Source organism: Panthera pardus, unplaced genomic scaffold, assembly GCF_024362965.1.
Source record: "Panthera pardus isolate Hobbes unplaced genomic scaffold, ASM2436296v1 HiC_scaffold_22, whole genome shotgun sequence".
Lineage (NCBI taxonomy): Eukaryota > Metazoa > Chordata > Mammalia > Carnivora > Felidae > Panthera > Panthera pardus.
In genome coordinates this window covers 48,802,714-48,819,874 of record NW_026526788.1, presented here as the reverse complement: position 1 = coordinate 48,819,874, position 17,161 = coordinate 48,802,714, and the positions used below count along the sequence as shown (strand labels likewise).

Below are 17,161 nucleotides of genomic sequence, written 5' to 3'. Positions count from 1 at the left end.
GGCATCCCTCTCCTTGAATTTCTGACTTTTCACTTCTTTTATATCATTTAATTCTCATAACAGTCCTGGGAGGTAGGCGAGCAGAGATTATTAACGTTTTTTGCAGATGAGCACACTGAGGCCACATTATTTAGCTTCTCTAAACATTTCTCATCTGTTAAACGAGGAGCAGGGCAAGATCCTTATTGGCCGCAGTTTTTGAATTCCCCAAATCACTCACAAAAATGGACTGAGTCACTAGGATAGCAGGAGAAACATCCCGTTGGACAGTATCTTCAACAAAACCAAGATCAGGGGATCCCCACGGATCCTAGAAGAGTGGGGGTCGAATCACCATCAGGCTTCAGCAGCTGTTCCAAGATCGTGAGAGTTCTGGAACCCAGAACACAGAAAATGCCACCAAATAATACAGTCCTCCAAGAGAGAGCTCCACTCTGAGCGGAACCATCAGCAAGAAGCTGAGGATACCAATGAAACTGGCCTGAGGTTCCACAGGCTCTTTCACAAGCTCCAGTTTGTAGGTGACTCCAAAAGACTGCAGGAAGCTGAACAAGCCAGGGCTCTTGGGAGTAACAGCTGGTTCATGACAAAGCATAGAGCAAGCCTGGAACAACTTGTCTGCCAGAGAGCAAGAAAGTTCCAAAGACTACTACCATCAAGTTGTAAAGACCCAGGCCTGACTTGAAGGGTTCCCGTTTGAATCAAACAAACTAGACACAAAATAAATCTATGGGACACTTATAGAGATTTGAATTTGGACTGGATATTAGCTATAAAGAATTTGTGGAAAAAGTGAAGACCAACCAAGTGAGAATAAGCATGCTATGGCAAGGTGGTCAGCTACCATCCCTTGCATTTTGGCAGTGATTCAAAGGCAGTGGAGTGATAACGCTTTAGAGTGGAAAAAAGGAAGGCTTTGGGTATGCCCTGATTGCAGGGAAACTGGAGGTGGCTAAGTGGAAGAGGGCATCCTATGTGATTGGTTAGGGGAGCATATTTGGCTTTCTCTGGTCCTAAATTGGAAGTGGGGACAAACTTTAGGGATATTGTCAGTTATTAATCAAGGCCTGACTGTTTGGGGATGATTGATAGTTTGGCTGCCCGGGCTGATTGCTAGAGATGATATTCTGACTTCTTACAAGTCAGCCTACAAGCAGACTGGCTTCCTGGGCTCGTTATCGTAGATTATGGGTTGGTTTCCCGAGCTGGTTGCCGCAGATTGTTTTTATATATGGTCTTTCTATTGTCCATGTGTATATTCAATCTCTCAAATTATTATTTATTTTTTAAGTGTAATAATGATACAATGTAAAAAATAAACTAAAATGCCCTTAGGTAAGATATGTACTTGATTATTTATAGATTAAATAGTTCAGTAAAAGGCGAGGAGAGATTGACAGATAAACTAAAACAGGCATGATCTCAATATTTGTGAATCTGGGTTATGGATACTTGGAGGCTATATTATTCCCATGTTGTGCATATTTTGAAATTTCTAGAACAAAAAGTTTTTTTCTGTTGAGAATAGTAATAGCACCTACCTCATAGGGTTGCTTTGAGTATTACATGAAATGATTCAAGTAGAAGGTTTAGCATGGTTCTTGGCATGAGTTGAGTCATACCTTACAGTAGGCCCTTGCTGAGCATGTTTCTGGCATTATGTCATTGTTATGTGATACTCAAATGGGATTATGCTACATAGGCTGTTTTAGAAACTGATTTTTTTTTTCCACTCACAATATTTCGTCCATAAATCATGAGGGTAAAAGGTACAGCACAGGAAATATAGTCATTGGTATTATAATAGTTGTATGGTGACAGATGGTAGTTACTTGTGGTGAGCATGGCATAATGTGTAGACTTGTTGAATCACTGTGTTGTACACCTGAAATGAATGTAACATTGTGTGTCAACTTTACTTCAATTAAAACAACCCCAGGCCCCCCCCAATTTTGTCAGCATATTTATGTAACATATGTTTATATCCACATTGAAATTTTTAATGGTTGCCTAGTAATCTTTCATTTGGACTTACTATAACTTATTTAACCGCTTCCTATTAATAGAGTGTTGAAGTTTATCTGAGCCCTGTGCTTCTGAAAAACAGCACAGATTAAGAAATCCCCCAAACTTTTGTTTGGGAGACACTATAGTGTGGCATAAGATAATGATGACATTTGATTTGCTGAAGGAAAGAGTAGACTTTTCTTTTTTTTTCACGTTTATTTATTTTTGAGACAGAGAGAGACAGAGCATGAATGGGGGAGGGTCACAGAGAGGGAGACACAGAGTCAGAATCAGGCTCCAGGCTCCAAGCTGTCAGCACAGAGCCCGACGTGGGGCTTGAACTCAAGGACCGTGAGATCATGACCTGAGCCGAAGTCAGATGCTTAACTGACTGAGCCACCCAGGCGCCCCAAGAGTAGACTTTTCAATGAAAGGTGTTGAAAAGATTATGCAATCATTTGAGACAAATTTAGATCCTTTCTCTTATAATATATGAACTTTATTAAAAATAAATTAGAGGTATTAAAGGCAAACCATTAAGGAACAAAGCATAAAACACAAAACTAAGCTTTATGGGTTGAATTGTGTCCTCCCCCACACCCTTCATACTTGAAGTCCTAACGCCCAGTACTCCAGAATGTAACCTTATTTGGAAATAGGGTTCTTGTAGATATAATCAAGTTAAGATGAGGTCATTAGGGTGGGCTCTAATCCCATATAACTAGCTATCTTTATAAGAGGAAATACCATATGAAGACAGAGACACACAGGAGTATTCTCAAGCCACAAAATGCCAAGGATTGACAGCAACCACAGGAAGGTAGGGAGAGTCAAGGAAGGATTTTACCCAAAGTCTCAGAAGGAACCAGCCTCACTTGATAATGAACTTCTAGCCTTCAGGCTGAGAAAATGAACTCCTACTGCTTAAGTTTGTGGTACTTTGTTACGATAGTCCTAGGAAACTAATATAATTACTATTTAATTTTAAACATCACCCCCCATCACTTCATACCCATTAACAGTCATTCCCCATACCTCCTTCCCTCCATCCACTGGCAACTATTAATATATTTTCTGTCTCTATGAAGTTGCCTTTTTTTGGACATTTTGTAAAAATGGAATCGCATTGTATTTTGTGACTATCTTTTTTTTTTTTTTAACTTAGTATTATTTTCAAAGTTCATCAATTATGTAGCATATATCACTACTTCATTCCTTTTTGTTGCCACATATCATTCCATTGTTTGGATATACCACACTTTTTATCCATTTGCCAGTTGATGGACATTTGTGCTGTTTCCACTTTTGGCTCTTATGAATAACACTGCTGTGAACACGTGTGTACAAGTTTTTGTGTGGATGTATATTTTCATTTCTCTTTGGTAGGTGTCTAGGAATGGCATCACTGAATGATATGGTAACTCCATATTTAAGGTTTTGAGGAACTGCCAAACTGTTTTCCAAAGTGGCCACACCATTTTATGATCCTACCAACAATGAGGCTTCCCATTTCCCCACATTCTGATGGCTTATATCATTCAAAATTAGAGCCAATATCCTTGCAGTGGACTAAATGGACCAACATTGTATTAGTCAGGGTCTTCCAGAGAAATAGAATGATAGTATGTGTATTTAATTAACTAGTTGGCTTATGTGGTTATAGAGGCTGAGAAGACCCATGATCTGCCACTTGCAAGCTGGAGAACTGGGAAAGCTGGCGTTGTAATTCAGTCTATGTCTGAAGGCCCAAGAACCAGTGGAACCAATGGCTGAAGGCCTGAGAAGGGAGGGGGTGGTGTGCTGGAGGAAGTCCCAGGGTCTGAAGGTCTAAGAACCAGAAGCTCTGACGTCTGAGGACAAGAGAAGATGGATGCCTCAGCTCAAGAAGAAAGAGAGAATTCATCCTTTCCCTTTTTGTTCACCTGGGCTCTCAAAGGATGGGATGATGCCTGCCCATTATTAGTAAAGGTGGATCTTCTTCTTCTTTACTCAGTCTCCTGATTCAAATGCTAATCTTTTCTGGAAACACTATCACAGACACACCAAGAATTAATATCTTACTGGCTGTCTGTGTGCCCTTTAGCCCAACCAAGTTGACACATATAATTAATCATCACACCCATGTTCTAGCTTTTACCTATGTTTTTAGTGTTCTAAGCACATTGGCCTTTTGCTGTTCCTCAAATGAAGCATATTCTGTAGGGGTTTTGCATCTGCTGTTTTATCTGACTTCCCACAGGTACACTCCTTCTTGTTACCTCATTTCCTTCAGACTTCTGAACATATGATCTCTTATCAAAGGTGCCAATCCTTACAGCTCTATTTTAAATAAGAATCCTCTTCCTACCTCTTTACCCTGATTTTGTTGAATCTCTCTCTTCCTGATGCCCATCTGAACGTAAGATCTTTGAGGGGAGAGACATTGTTTATTTTGTTAACTGCATCAAAGAGAAAATATACTGACACTTATTGAATTGAAAAGAAGGGTTTATTTAAGATTTCACTGCATCGCAATATGGGAGAGAGCTTGAACTTAACTCCCAACACAACAGGGACAAATGGGGTTTTATAGCCAACTGATAGGGTGAGGGAGTAAATGGAAAATTTCTAGGAAGAAATTAGTTAGGTATCAAGGTGGGGGGAGGGCAGAGCAGAATTGGGTTAGGTATCAAGGATGGGGGAAAAGAAGCTTGATTGGATCCAAGGGTGGGGGAATTCTTGATGAACTGGTTTAGTGGGATCTTTGCTAATATTGGGCTCATTAGGCCAAAGACAAGGCCTTATTGAGAAGAGGATTGAGAAGACCCTGACCAAAGTTTGGTTAAGGAGGGAGGCCTTGTCAAGTGCTCTGTCCTTAGCATCTAGACTAGTGAGTGGCACTTAGCAGGGCATTGGTTAATCACTATTAATTCAGTGAATAACTGCCCCATTCTGAGAAATAGTCTTTCAAATAAGAAGTCCTAACTGGACAAAAGAGATACATTTTTCCTTCCTAATCTGTCCAATTCCTGGAGTGTATAAGGAGGATTTTTTTTCTAGAAAATAACACATTTGTATCCATTTATTTTTTTAGTGTTTTATTTATTTTTGAGAGAAAGCACACAAGCAGGGGAGAGGCAGAGAGAGAGGGGACAGAGGATGGGAAGCAGGCTCTGTGCTGACAGCACCAAATCATTGTGGGGTTTGAACTCATGAACCATAAGATCATGACCTGAGCCAAAGTCACACGCTCAACTAGCTGAGCCACCCAGGTGCCCTGAAAAAAAGTTTTATTTTTTATTTATTATTTTTTAAATTAAAAAAATTTTTTTTAATGTTTATTTATTTTTGAGAGAGACAGAGACAGAATGTGAGTGGGTTAGGGGCAGAGAGAGGGAGACACAGAATCTGAAGCAGGCTCCAGGCTCTAAGCTGTCAGCACAGAGCCTGGCACGGGGCTTGAACTCTCCAGCCGTGAGATCATGACCTGAGCTGAAGTCAGATGCTCAACCGACTGAGCCACCCAGGCACCCCCAAAAAACCACAGTTTTAAAAAACGGATCCAATCTTGTTCCATCTTCTATGCTAGCAAATAGAAAAATCTTAGTGTTTTGGGTGCTCTGCTTTTCTAACATGCTTTTTTTTTTTTTAACTTGAAATCAAAACAGCATTACTCTGAAACCAATAGGTGAACAAATCAATCATAAATAGCTGCCCCAAAGTAACATAAAATATGCCTTACAGATTTGCATTAGTTTCTAGCATTGGGTACCAATCTTGGCTGCACATCAGAATCACTTGGGAACTTTAAAAGTCCCAGTGCTAGGACTATACCTAGAGCATAAATCCGGAATCTCTGGAGCTGGGACCAAGGCCCCATTACTTTTCAAAGCTCTCCAAAGATGCCAACATAGGCATACGATGGAGACCCTGAGATCTGACTGCATCCGAGACTACATTTCCCAGGGGCTCCGCGGCCGCTTCCGTTTCCGGCCCTGCCGGCCTCCGTGTGAGTAGAGCGAGGTTCCTGCCCGCTCGCGGGTCTCGGAGACCAGTACAGCTTTGGGTGGTCGCAGTTCTTCGGCGCGCGCAGCCTCGTAGGCCAGCACGCCCAGCGCCGTCCTGGAACGGCGGCCGCCAGGCAGGCACTAAGACCTGGTGCGCCCCTCTTTTCCCCAGGGCGGGCCGAGAAAGGAGCCGGTTTGCGAGGGGACAGGCAGATGTGGCCGGGGCCCCACCCAGATGAGCCGTACTGTGTTGAATGGCCGCCCCATTCCGGCGCCTGAGAGTTTAAAGGCTTGGCCTGAGGCCCAGAGATCGAGTCACCGACGAGACTTGCCACCCGTTTTGGCGAAGGTGCCTGACTGACAGCCGGAGCTTGGCTTGGAGCTTGCTGCCCGGCCGGACTCCAGGCAGCCAGTCCTGATCTTAACCACCTTCACCTGTCTACCCACCTTTGTGCGGAGTAGGGAGGGTGGAGGACTGGTCGGTTCAGCTTGCAGAGAGCAAGTTCTAGCTAGTTTAGGACATGGAGGGACTTCCTCATATTTCCTTTCTTCTTTCCCAGATTGGCTTATTCAGGATTCTTTGCCCTTGCCTGGGAGAACAGTTCAGGAGACAGATGGCCCCAAGGCTACCAAGAGCCCAGATCCAGGCAAGTTTGGTTTTAACTTTTCCTGAGGAATTGCCACCCTTTCAAAATGAAGCTGGGTTTATGCTTGTCTGGAAGGTGCTCTGCCCTGTGTATGGACCAAATTAGGTTCCCTGAGCCAATCCTGGATAGGTGCAGCGCTGCGGAGAAAGGACCCCTCTCCCTACTGTTGTCCCTTCATGTCCTCTCTACACATTACAGAGTCATTCACTAAATAGATGATTGCTACCCATGCTTTCTAGAGTGCTAGAAACTGAAGAGTACTTTGTAGGTAAGGAATAGCCATTGTCTCAAAGTGAGTTTGCCACCTCGCAGAAGATGAAGGACAGACACATCATACAAGGACAGAGGCTGATAGATATGACACAATGATGGTAATGCTCTGTTGATGTTCAGGGGTCAGAGGAGTCTTCAGGGTGTGTTTAGTTCTTCCTGAAGATTAAATTAAGTTTGCATAATTGCAGAAGGTGGGGTGACTAGGGGAAGGCTATAACATGAGTGAAGCCATTATATCTGAACCATGAACACGGGTTCCAGAGAAATTTGGAAACATTTGGGATCTAGAATGCCAGGCTGGAGTTTGCCTGTATGCTGGACAAAACTGGGTTTTGAAGAATTTTGAGAAGTTGACAGGAAGTAAATTAGCATTTTGAAAGGAAGTAAGACCTACTTGACTATTATACAAATAAAGAGTAAAGGAAAATTTTAAAAATTAAAGATGATCCATATTCCTATTGCACTAACAAATCAAATTATTTCATTTGAAACACTTTTGTATAAGTATTTTTTAGGCTTATCCATTTTTTCCTTTTAATGTGTTTTAATATGTTATGACATATTAATATGTTATGAAATATCTTCCTATTTGCTCCATAGTCTCACTATCACTTTTTAAAGCTCCTTTTTATTCTGTAGTCAACCAGCCCTGTGACTTTGAACAAGTTCTTTCAACTCTCTGAGCCTTAGTATCTTTAGCTATAAAATAGATTTACTTTATAGACCATCATGGCAGAAATGCAGAGAGATGGTGTTTATCTTGGGGCTTAGCACTGTGCGTGGTACATACTAAGTTGCTATTGCTGTGAGAGGCAATTGACAAATATATATTATTTCCTAGTAAATTCTAGGATAAATCCACTATCATTTTGCATGCCTTTTGGAGTTTCTATTTATTTGTTGACTGACGAATCCTTGAACACTTCTATGTTCCAGGCAGTATTTTAGGCGAGGGGGACAACAGTGACCCAAGTGGTCCCTAAGCTCCTGGAGCTCACATTATAGATGATAAATCTAGTCCTGCCAAGTAGTGAGAAATCCTGTGAAGAGAGTGAAGTGGGACATGGGATGGAGAGTGGTAGAGGATGGGAGAAAAGCGAAGAACATTCTGAGAAGGTGACATTTAAGCAAAGACCTATGAAGTGAGGAATGAGCAAATGCCAGGCCCAGAGGAGGGAGCATGATAGGCGTGTTGGAAGAACGTGAGGAGGGCAGTGTGGTTGAAATGAGGGGCCATGACCTCCTCTTATTCCTGGCTGGATTTTCCAGCTTCTTTTGATTTTTTGTTCCTGGGTAGCAAGTCTGCTTCCTGAGCTTGTCATTTACTTTCCCCCTTTGTCCTTTTGTTAACTGTGTTCCACTTCCCTCTGCATAAACAAGCTGAAGTATCAGAAGCTGGCCTTGAAGGTGTTGCTCTCCTTTTCTGATGAGGACTTCCTGGTTCCCTGCTTCAGGGTATAAACATTCCTTGGTGAGAAGAATTGGGTTTGACTTTGCAGGGATCACTGACATTTGGGGACGTGGCTGTGGCCTTTACCCAGATTGAATGGAAACACCTGGATGCTGCTCAGCGGGCCCTGTACAAGGATGTGATGCTGGAAAACTATGGGAATCTGGTGTCAGTGGGTAAGGATGTCTTTTTAATTCAAAATTGATTTCCTGGGCAACTGTGTGTTTTCACAGGGTAAATGATTTGGGGTATTTATTTTATTTTATTTTATTTATTTATTTATTTATTTTTAAATTTTTTAAAAATGTTTTTATTTATTTTTGAGACAGAGAGAGACAGAGCATGAGCAGGGGAGGGGCAGAGAGAGAGGGAGACACAGAATCTAGCAGGCTCCAGGCTCCAAGCTGTCAGCACAGAGGCTGATGCGGGGCTCGAACTCACACGCCGTGGGATCATGACCTGAGCTGAAGTCGGATGCTCAACCGACTGAGCCACCCAGGCGCCCCTGATTTGGGGTATTTAAATCGTAAATAGGAAGTTTTGTTTGTTTTTAGCATGGACTTAGAGGCTGGAGTTTATGCACAGTCCCATCCCTCAGAAAGTCAGAGCCATACAGAGTTTAAGATGGCAGCTATGTGTGTTGTCTAGCCCAGTTTTCTAAATTTTCCATCTCAGGATTTGTCTGCCACCAACAATAGGAGTTCTCATCCTCAAGGAGGCCTGGTTTTCTAACTGACCTTCCCTCCTACCTTTCTATAACTAGCATGATTTGGACATGATTTGGACATCCTCAAAACACCCTCTAGGCCTCTCTGATGTGGAAACCTTCCTGAGACTGAGGTCTGGGATGACTGCTTGTGCTCATGACCATAGTCACATTCCTTTTGTGTTTTTCTATGAACAGGGCTTCTCTCTTCCAAACCCAAACTAATCACCCAGTTGGAGCAAGGGTCCGAGGCACGGATGGAAGTACAGCAAGTTCCATCAGGCACTTGTTCAGGTGAGTGAGGCGGGGCCATTTCAAGCAGCAGCTCAGCACACAGAGTGGTGAGGAGGACTTGTTGGTCACAAGGCTCACCTCAGAGGGCGCGTGTCTGTGCAGCCGCGTGGGGGAACTTGACACCGCTTTCCTCCTCTTAATGTCATCGCTGCGTCAGGTGACTTGCCGTTTTTCTCCTCATTCTATCCGTGCCTGTGGAGAGCTGCTCCCTTCTCGAGGGCCTCAGGCCCATGACTTCTCGCCTGAAATCCTCAGTCTCTTCATGTGTTTTTTTTCTCCCTCCCTGTTTTCAGGCACTTGTTGGGCTGTACTTTGTTTCTATCTTCTGTCCATTTTCAATTCCTTTCAAATTCTCTCATGGTTAGCTTAATAAATGACTGTATATCCTTTTCTGGTTTTAATATCCATTATCTTTAATCATATAGTGGCAGTGGCAGATTCCAATGTAAGCATAGTTTCCTCACTATCAGATAATTACTATTTTTAGCAAACAAGTTGATGGGGAAGCATTTTCTCCCCTTTTAAAATTTCTGTTATCCTTTGCTCTTGGCTCTCATCTTTTTTCTATGTATACTTTGCATAAATTTCTGTAAGTCGCTTTCTTTGCATCATAATTCATTTCAAAGTCTTTAAACATGATGTTTCTCTCACCTACAACATTTATCTTGCTAGTATTCCTTTTTTAAAAACTCTAATTGTCGGGGCACCTGGGTGGCTCAGTCGGTTAAGGGTCCGACTTCGGCTCAGGTCATGATCTCGCGGTCCGTGAGTTCAAGCCCCGCGTCGGGCTCTGTGCTGACAGCTCAGAGCCTGGAGCCTGTTTCAGATTCTGTGTCTCCCTCTCTCTCTGACCCTCCCCTGTTCATGCTCCGTCTCTCTCTGTCTCAAAAATAAATAAACGTTAAAAAAAAAACAAAAACAAAAAAAAACCAACTCTAATTGTCATTTTGCCTATATCATCTTCAGAGAAACTTTTATAATTATATTTCATGGAAAATACCAGTGATATATATAATTTGTTTAACCTGGGTTTTTTTTTTTTAATGTTTTTTTACTTATTTTGAGAGAGAGAGAGAGGAAGAGGGAACATGTGTGTGTGAGCAGGAGAAGGGCAGAGAGAGAAGGAGAGAGAGAATCCCAAGCAGGCTCCATGCTGCCAGAGCAGAGCCCGACTCAGGGCTTCATCTCATGAACTGTGAAATTATGACCTGAGCCGAAATCAAGAGTTGAGTGCTTAGCTGACTGAGCTACCCAGGTGCCCCTGTTTTGTTTTTTTTTGTTTTGTTTTGTAACGCTTTTCAGTAATTCTTTTGTTCTTACTATGTTTAACTTTTTTTCTCCTAAAATTTGAAAAGTTTTATTTATTTATTTTGAAAGAGAGAGAAAGCACAAATGGGGGAAAGGCAGAGAGAGAGGGAGAGAGAGAGAATCCCAAGCAGGCTCTGCACCATCATTGAGGAGCCTGATGTGGGGCTCAAATTCACAAACCAGGAGATCATGACCTGAGCTGAAGTTAGTCACTTAACCGACTGAGCCACCCAGGCACCCCCTTTCCCTCTAAATTTTTGTGTAGATTCCTTATTGAGTAATTCAGTAGTAGTAGTAACTCAGTCTTCCTTATTCTTTGTTCTTTCTGTTTTAATTTTGGTATTTTTTGAAATAAGATGTTTAGAATTTAGGTGTAGTAAAAACTAGCAATGTTTCCTTTGATATTTCTTCCATCCATTTAGAAGACTAATAAATCTTTAGACAAAGATTTCACAACCATTCCATGTTTCACAGTTCATCCTCCTTTTCTGCATATTCTACTCTTTTAGTTTTTAGAAATACATATGGTACAAAATTCAGATGGTTCAAATTGTATGCAGTCTTCTTCACATACCTTTGTTTATTTATTTTTTTAAGTTTATTTTTGAGAGAGAGAGAGAGAGAGAGAGAGAGAGAGAGAGAGAATCCCAAGCAGGCTCCACACTGTCAGCACAGAGCCTAATGTGAGGCTCGATCCTATGATCCTGGGATCATGACCTGAGCCGAAATCAAGAGTCAGATGCTTAACCGACTGAGCCACCCAGGCACTCCCTTCACATACCTTTCTTAATCATCCAGTTCCTCTCCCTGGAGGCATTCTTATATAAATTTCTTGTGGAAATTTCTAGATATAATGTGTGCTTTGCAAGAATATACATGTATTCCTTTTTTTTAAAAGCACATGGTAGTACAGTATTGTGTATCTTGCTTTTGTAATATCTTGGAAATCATTTCACATAACTACATCATTTAGAGTGCTGTTTTATTCTTAATGGGTGTACAGTGTTTCATTTTATGGATGTACTGTAACTTATGTTATCAGTTCCCTGTTGATGGACATAATAACTATGAATGATGCAGTGATTATCTTTATACATATCAGTTCTCTCAAGTACAAGTAAATCTATAGGATAAATTCTAGAAGAATTTGTAGGTGAAAGGGTAAGTGTATTTTTAAATTCAGTGAATATTACCAGTATCCATAGAGATTATATACATTTATATTCCTAATGATAATGTATGGATGCCAATCTGATCATACCTTGACAACAATGTCTTATACTTTTTGATCATTGCCAAACTGATAGTTAAAAACTTTAATTTTATTGTAATTTTAGTTTGCATTTCTCTTATCAGGAGTGTAGTTGAGCATGTGTTTTTTTAAAGTTTGTTTTATATTGACTTGTTTTTGTATTGTCAACAATAATGGTAATGATGGATATGATAGTCTTTTTGTGTCTCTAACAGGATTGTGTCTAGGATTCTGCCATTTAGCTGGTTATTGGGTTGGGAAACCTGAATGTTATTATGTAGTAAGTATTTAATTCACCTCTTTCGGGGCACCTGGGTGGCTCAGTCAGTTAAGCGTGCGACTTCAGCTCAGGTCACGATCTCACAGTTCGTGGGTTTGAGCCCCTTGTGCTGACAGCTCAGAACCTGGATCTCACTTCAGATTCTGTGTCTCCCTCTCTCTCCCTCCCTCCCCCACTTGTGCTCTGTCTCTGTCTCTCTTTCTCTCAAAAAATAAAAAATAAACATTAAAAAAATTTAATTCACCTCTTTCATTAAGAAATTATTTATTTTAAAATAAGTACGATGTTGAATTTTATCAAATGCCTCTTGGTTATGATGCAGAGCTCGACCTCATGACCATGAGATCATGACCTGAGCCGAAATCTAGAGTTGGACGCTTAACTGACTGAGCCACCCAAGCACCCCTAAATTAGTATGGTATTTTTAAATCGAATACTGTGTAACCAACACTCAGGTCAAGGAAAAGAACCCTGGGAATACTACTAAATAACATGCTGATCCCTCCCAATCATTAGCCATGTTCCCCTGCCCTAACCCCTCCCCACCCAGACTAACACTGAAGTTTATTTGGCCATTTTCATTCATTGTCCTTTGTGTAGACCAAGGATTCTTAAAAATTTAGCATTCATCAGAATGCATGCTTAAGTATAATTACTAGGCCCAGCCCTCAGAGTTTTTTATTTATTTGGTTTAGAGTGAACTGAAAATTTTTACCAAGTTCCCAGGTGATGCTGATGCTAATGCTACTGGACTGGGGACCATGCTTTGAAAACATGAAATGAAATGGAGTATTTCATTCATTGTATTGCTATACCATAGCTTATTGCATATATTTGGATGGATATTTGGGATATTTCCAGGTTTTGACTAATATTAGAGATGCTGTGAACAATTTTATGGGTTATCTTTTGATTCACATGTAGATGCATTTCTTCTGGGCACATACTTAGGAGTGGATTTTCTATTTTATAGGATGTGCATATATTCAACTTTACTACATAATGCCAAATAGTTTTTTAAAGGTTTGTACCATTTATATTTCTACCATCAGTGTGTGAGAGTACTCATTTTTCCGTATCCTTACCAGTGCTTGATATTGTCAGTCTTTTGAAGTTAGGCATTCTTTGGGTGTGTTGTGTATCTCATGTGGTTTTAATATCCTTATCCCTGATATCTAATGAGGTTGAGGGCATTTGCAAATGTTTATTGGCCATTATATATCATCTTTCATGAAATATCTATTCAGAGAGCCCTTTGTTGATTACATATGCAGTATCACCCTTCTCTCTGCTTTTCATTATTAATGGGCTTTTGATGAATAGAAGTTTTAATTTTAATGATCTCTAGTTTATCAATCTTGCCCTTTCTTGACAGTGCTTTTTGTGTTCTTTTTAATAAATCTTTCCCCAAGTTCATGAAAACATTCTTCTATGTTAACTTCTAGGAGCTTTATTGTTTGCCTTTTAGATTTATCGTACTTTTGAAACTGATTTTTTGTGCATGGTAAGAGGTAGCGTTCATATTTAACTCTCCCAAAAAAGTACCCGTGTTCCTCACTGCTCTGCAAGCTACCTTTGTCATAAAACAGATGTCCATATACTTGCATTTCTCTTCATGTGACTAATTTGCCTCTACCTACCTTTACAATCAGTATCTTGAAATTTTCTCTAGTTTAACCATTATACATTAAATGTATATCCCTTTAAAGGCCATTTGAAGGATCTGGGCTGTTACTCACCAGGCTTCATTTCTTGCATTTTCCTAAAAAAATAAATCTTAGCTCTAGTATCTGATGTATGGAATCATAATAAATATAAATACAAATAATAAAAATATAAATATATATGTATGTGTGTATATATCTATATCTGTATATAAGAAAAATTCATTCAGTAAAAGAATTGATCATTGATTGTTGATTTATCACAAATATGGCTTCATTAGTTTTCTGGCATCTACTTGTCAGCATCATCTTGCATATTTTCTCTTGGGTCTTGTGTGTGTACTTTGTAACAACAACAACAACAAAAAAGTCACAATTTGGTATGTTCTTTTTTAGGTATGTTAAAAACTTAGATTAAAGTCTAGAATCTTTTAGGCCTGAGAACTGTTTTGGTTCCTTAAATGTTTTGTCTGGTTTTTCTCTGAGACATTAAATATTGGTTCTCTGTTAAATTCTCACAATGAAATGTTATCCTTAAGTTCTTGGAGACATTAAAATGTTCTCAGATGTACTACCCTACAGGATTCTGTGCTAGCAATCATGGTTTGCTTTGTGATGCTTGGTTTTCTCTGCAAATTTGTGTGTATTCTCACATTCTCATCTATTTTTGGAGGGGCGGGTTCTGTGTTACCTTCCTAACTTGCCAACTTCTTAGATGCTCTTTGCGTTCTTTAAATACAAAGTTTATAATATAACTTCCTGCCATTTCTTTAGACGCCTACTTAACTTTTATCTTTAGTCTTGCCGTCTTTTCTTAGCAAGAGTCACAAGTGGGATGCATTAATTTTACATAACCCTTACTTGTGTAGAAGAGAACATTATTCTTATCCTGTGCAGCTCACACTTTCAGTATTTCAACATAGAGAGTGTTTGAATTAAAAAAATTTTTTTCAGTCCAGGAGTACTGGTTTGAAACAAAGGTGTCCACCCTAAAGCAAAATACCTCTGAAGGATCTGATCTGGGAGAACAAACAAAAATTGACATGATGGAGAGAGGCCTGGACTGGGAGGGCAGAAGTTCCACAGAGAAGACACATTATAAATGTGAGGAATGTGGGAAAGTCTTCAAATACAATTCCTCCTTTATTAGCCACCAGAGAAATCATACTGGTGAGAAACCCCATAAATGTAATGAATGTGGGATAGCCTTTATGAGCAGCTCATCCCTTTTAAATCATCGTAAAATCCACACAGGCAAGCAACCCTATAGATGTATTGAATGTGGGAAATTCCTTAAGAAGCACTCAACATTTGTTAATCATCAGAAAATTCATTCTAGAGAGAAACCTCATAAATGTAATGAATGTGGAAAAGCTTTTGGAAAGAACTCTATCCTTTTACGTCATCAGAGAATTCATACTGGTCAGAAGCCCTACAAATGTAATGACTGTGGGAAAGCCTTTGCTCAGAATGTAGCCCTTACTCGTCATGAGAGAATACATAGTGGAGAGAAGCCTTTTACATGTAAGGAATGTGGGAAAGCTTTTAGGGATAACTCAACTGTGTTGGAACATCTGAAAATCCATACTGGGGAGAAACCATATCAATGTAATGAATGTGGAAAAACCTTTAGGAAGAGCTCAACACTTGTTAGCCATCAAAGAATGCATACCGGAGAGAAACCCTATCACTGTAGTAAGTGTGGAAAATCTTTCAGGTATAGCTCATCCTTTGCTGGACATCAGAAAACTCATAGTGGAAATAAACCCTATCAATGTAATGACTGTGGGAAAGTCTTTATGAAGAGCTCAACCCTTATTGGACATCAGAGAATTCATACTGGAGAAAAGCCCTATCACTGTAAGAAATGTGGGAAATCCTTCAGACATAGCTCTGGCCTTGTGGAACATCAGAGAATCCATACCGGAGAAAAACCTTATGAATGTAATGCATGTGGGAAGGCTTTTCCTCAGAGTTCAGCCCTTAAACAACATAAGAAAATGCATAACAAAGAAAGAGCCGTCAAATGTAATTAGTGTGGTAAATCAGGCAAAAGTAATTATTCTTTTTGACCGTCAAAGGGGAGACATTCCACAAATCACACACTTAACAAAAATAGTCTGCATACCTCTATCCTGGAGAACTTCTCACTTGTGAGGATGTTCACTGTAGTATGGTTTGTATTAGTGAAATATTTGAAGAACCTAAATGTTTATCAATATGGAAATAGTTACTATAGAACACTATGTAGCAAGTAAAAAGAATGAAGTAGAGCTCTATAGAGAGCCATAGAAATATCCCCATGATACCTTGTTCCAGTTAAAAAAAAGTAAGTTGCAGAAAATCTACATATTGTGGTCCAATTTACATTTTAAGAAATGAAGCTATTTTGTTTATATGTGTATATCCTATGTATTCAAAAAGATCTAGTAAAATAAAGTCCAGAAGTTTTTTATCTTTGAGAAGAATGTTTTTATTGGTATGATGAAATGAAATTTTTACTTTGACTTTTCTTTTGAAATATTTAATCGCATATACATTAATGTATAATTTAACATAGTTAAACCTAGTTGTCTTTCTAAATAGAAAATTCAGAAGCCATAAAAATAAAATAAATAACCACATAAAAAGTAAAAGCTTTTGTATGACCATAGGCTTCATGGTGTTAAAATACAAAGAGCCAGACTTGGAGAGAATATTATCACCATCATAAATAACAAACAATACTTAGAATATCTAAAGAGTTCATAAAGGTACATAAGAATAATATAAAAATCCCAGTGGAGAAATGGCTTGGAATATGAATGTACAGTTGTCAGAAAAAGGAAATATAAATAGTCCAAAAGAATTCACCAGCTTTAGAGAAATGTGAATTAAAATGATCAGATTTTTTTTTGTCATTCTTGGCAAAAATTAATAAGATAGAAAATATTTTGTACTTTTGAGGGTGCAAGAAAATAGGCACACTTACGTATTGTTGAAGGAATTGTGAATTAATGAAGTGTTTGGTGATGAGAAGCATAATTTGATTGTGTATCTGCCAACTTTTAGAAAGCTTGTACCCTTTGACTTAACATTTCTACTTCTTAAAATCCAATAAAGAGTAAAGGCAGTCTTTAGAGCACTATAGTAATGCACAATTTGAGTCACCATAATATCTATCACTAGGGCAATGGTTAAATTAAGATACATGCATTCTTTGGACTACCATGCAGTAATTTAATACATAGCAATTATAAGGCAATCATTCAATCAATAAACACTTAATGGGTTAGTTTTTTAACTGACACGGAA

At 39.5% G+C, this 17,161-nt stretch overlaps 1 protein-coding gene across 1 annotated transcript; it reads left to right on the top strand.

Annotated features, from left to right (window-relative positions):
* The first annotated feature begins 6,007 nt into the window (after positions 1-6,007).
* Positions 6,008-16,329, top strand: ZNF485 (zinc finger protein 485). The gene is made up of 5 exons (XM_019444966.2): positions 6,008-6,144; positions 6,554-6,640; positions 8,413-8,539; positions 9,268-9,363; positions 14,822-16,329. The coding sequence occupies exons 2-5, from the start codon at positions 6,608-6,610 to the stop codon at positions 15,901-15,903; spliced, it is 1,338 nt and encodes a 445-aa protein (XP_019300511.2). The 5' UTR covers positions 6,008-6,144; positions 6,554-6,607; the 3' UTR covers positions 15,904-16,329.
* Positions 16,330-17,161: the final 832 nt, after the last annotated feature.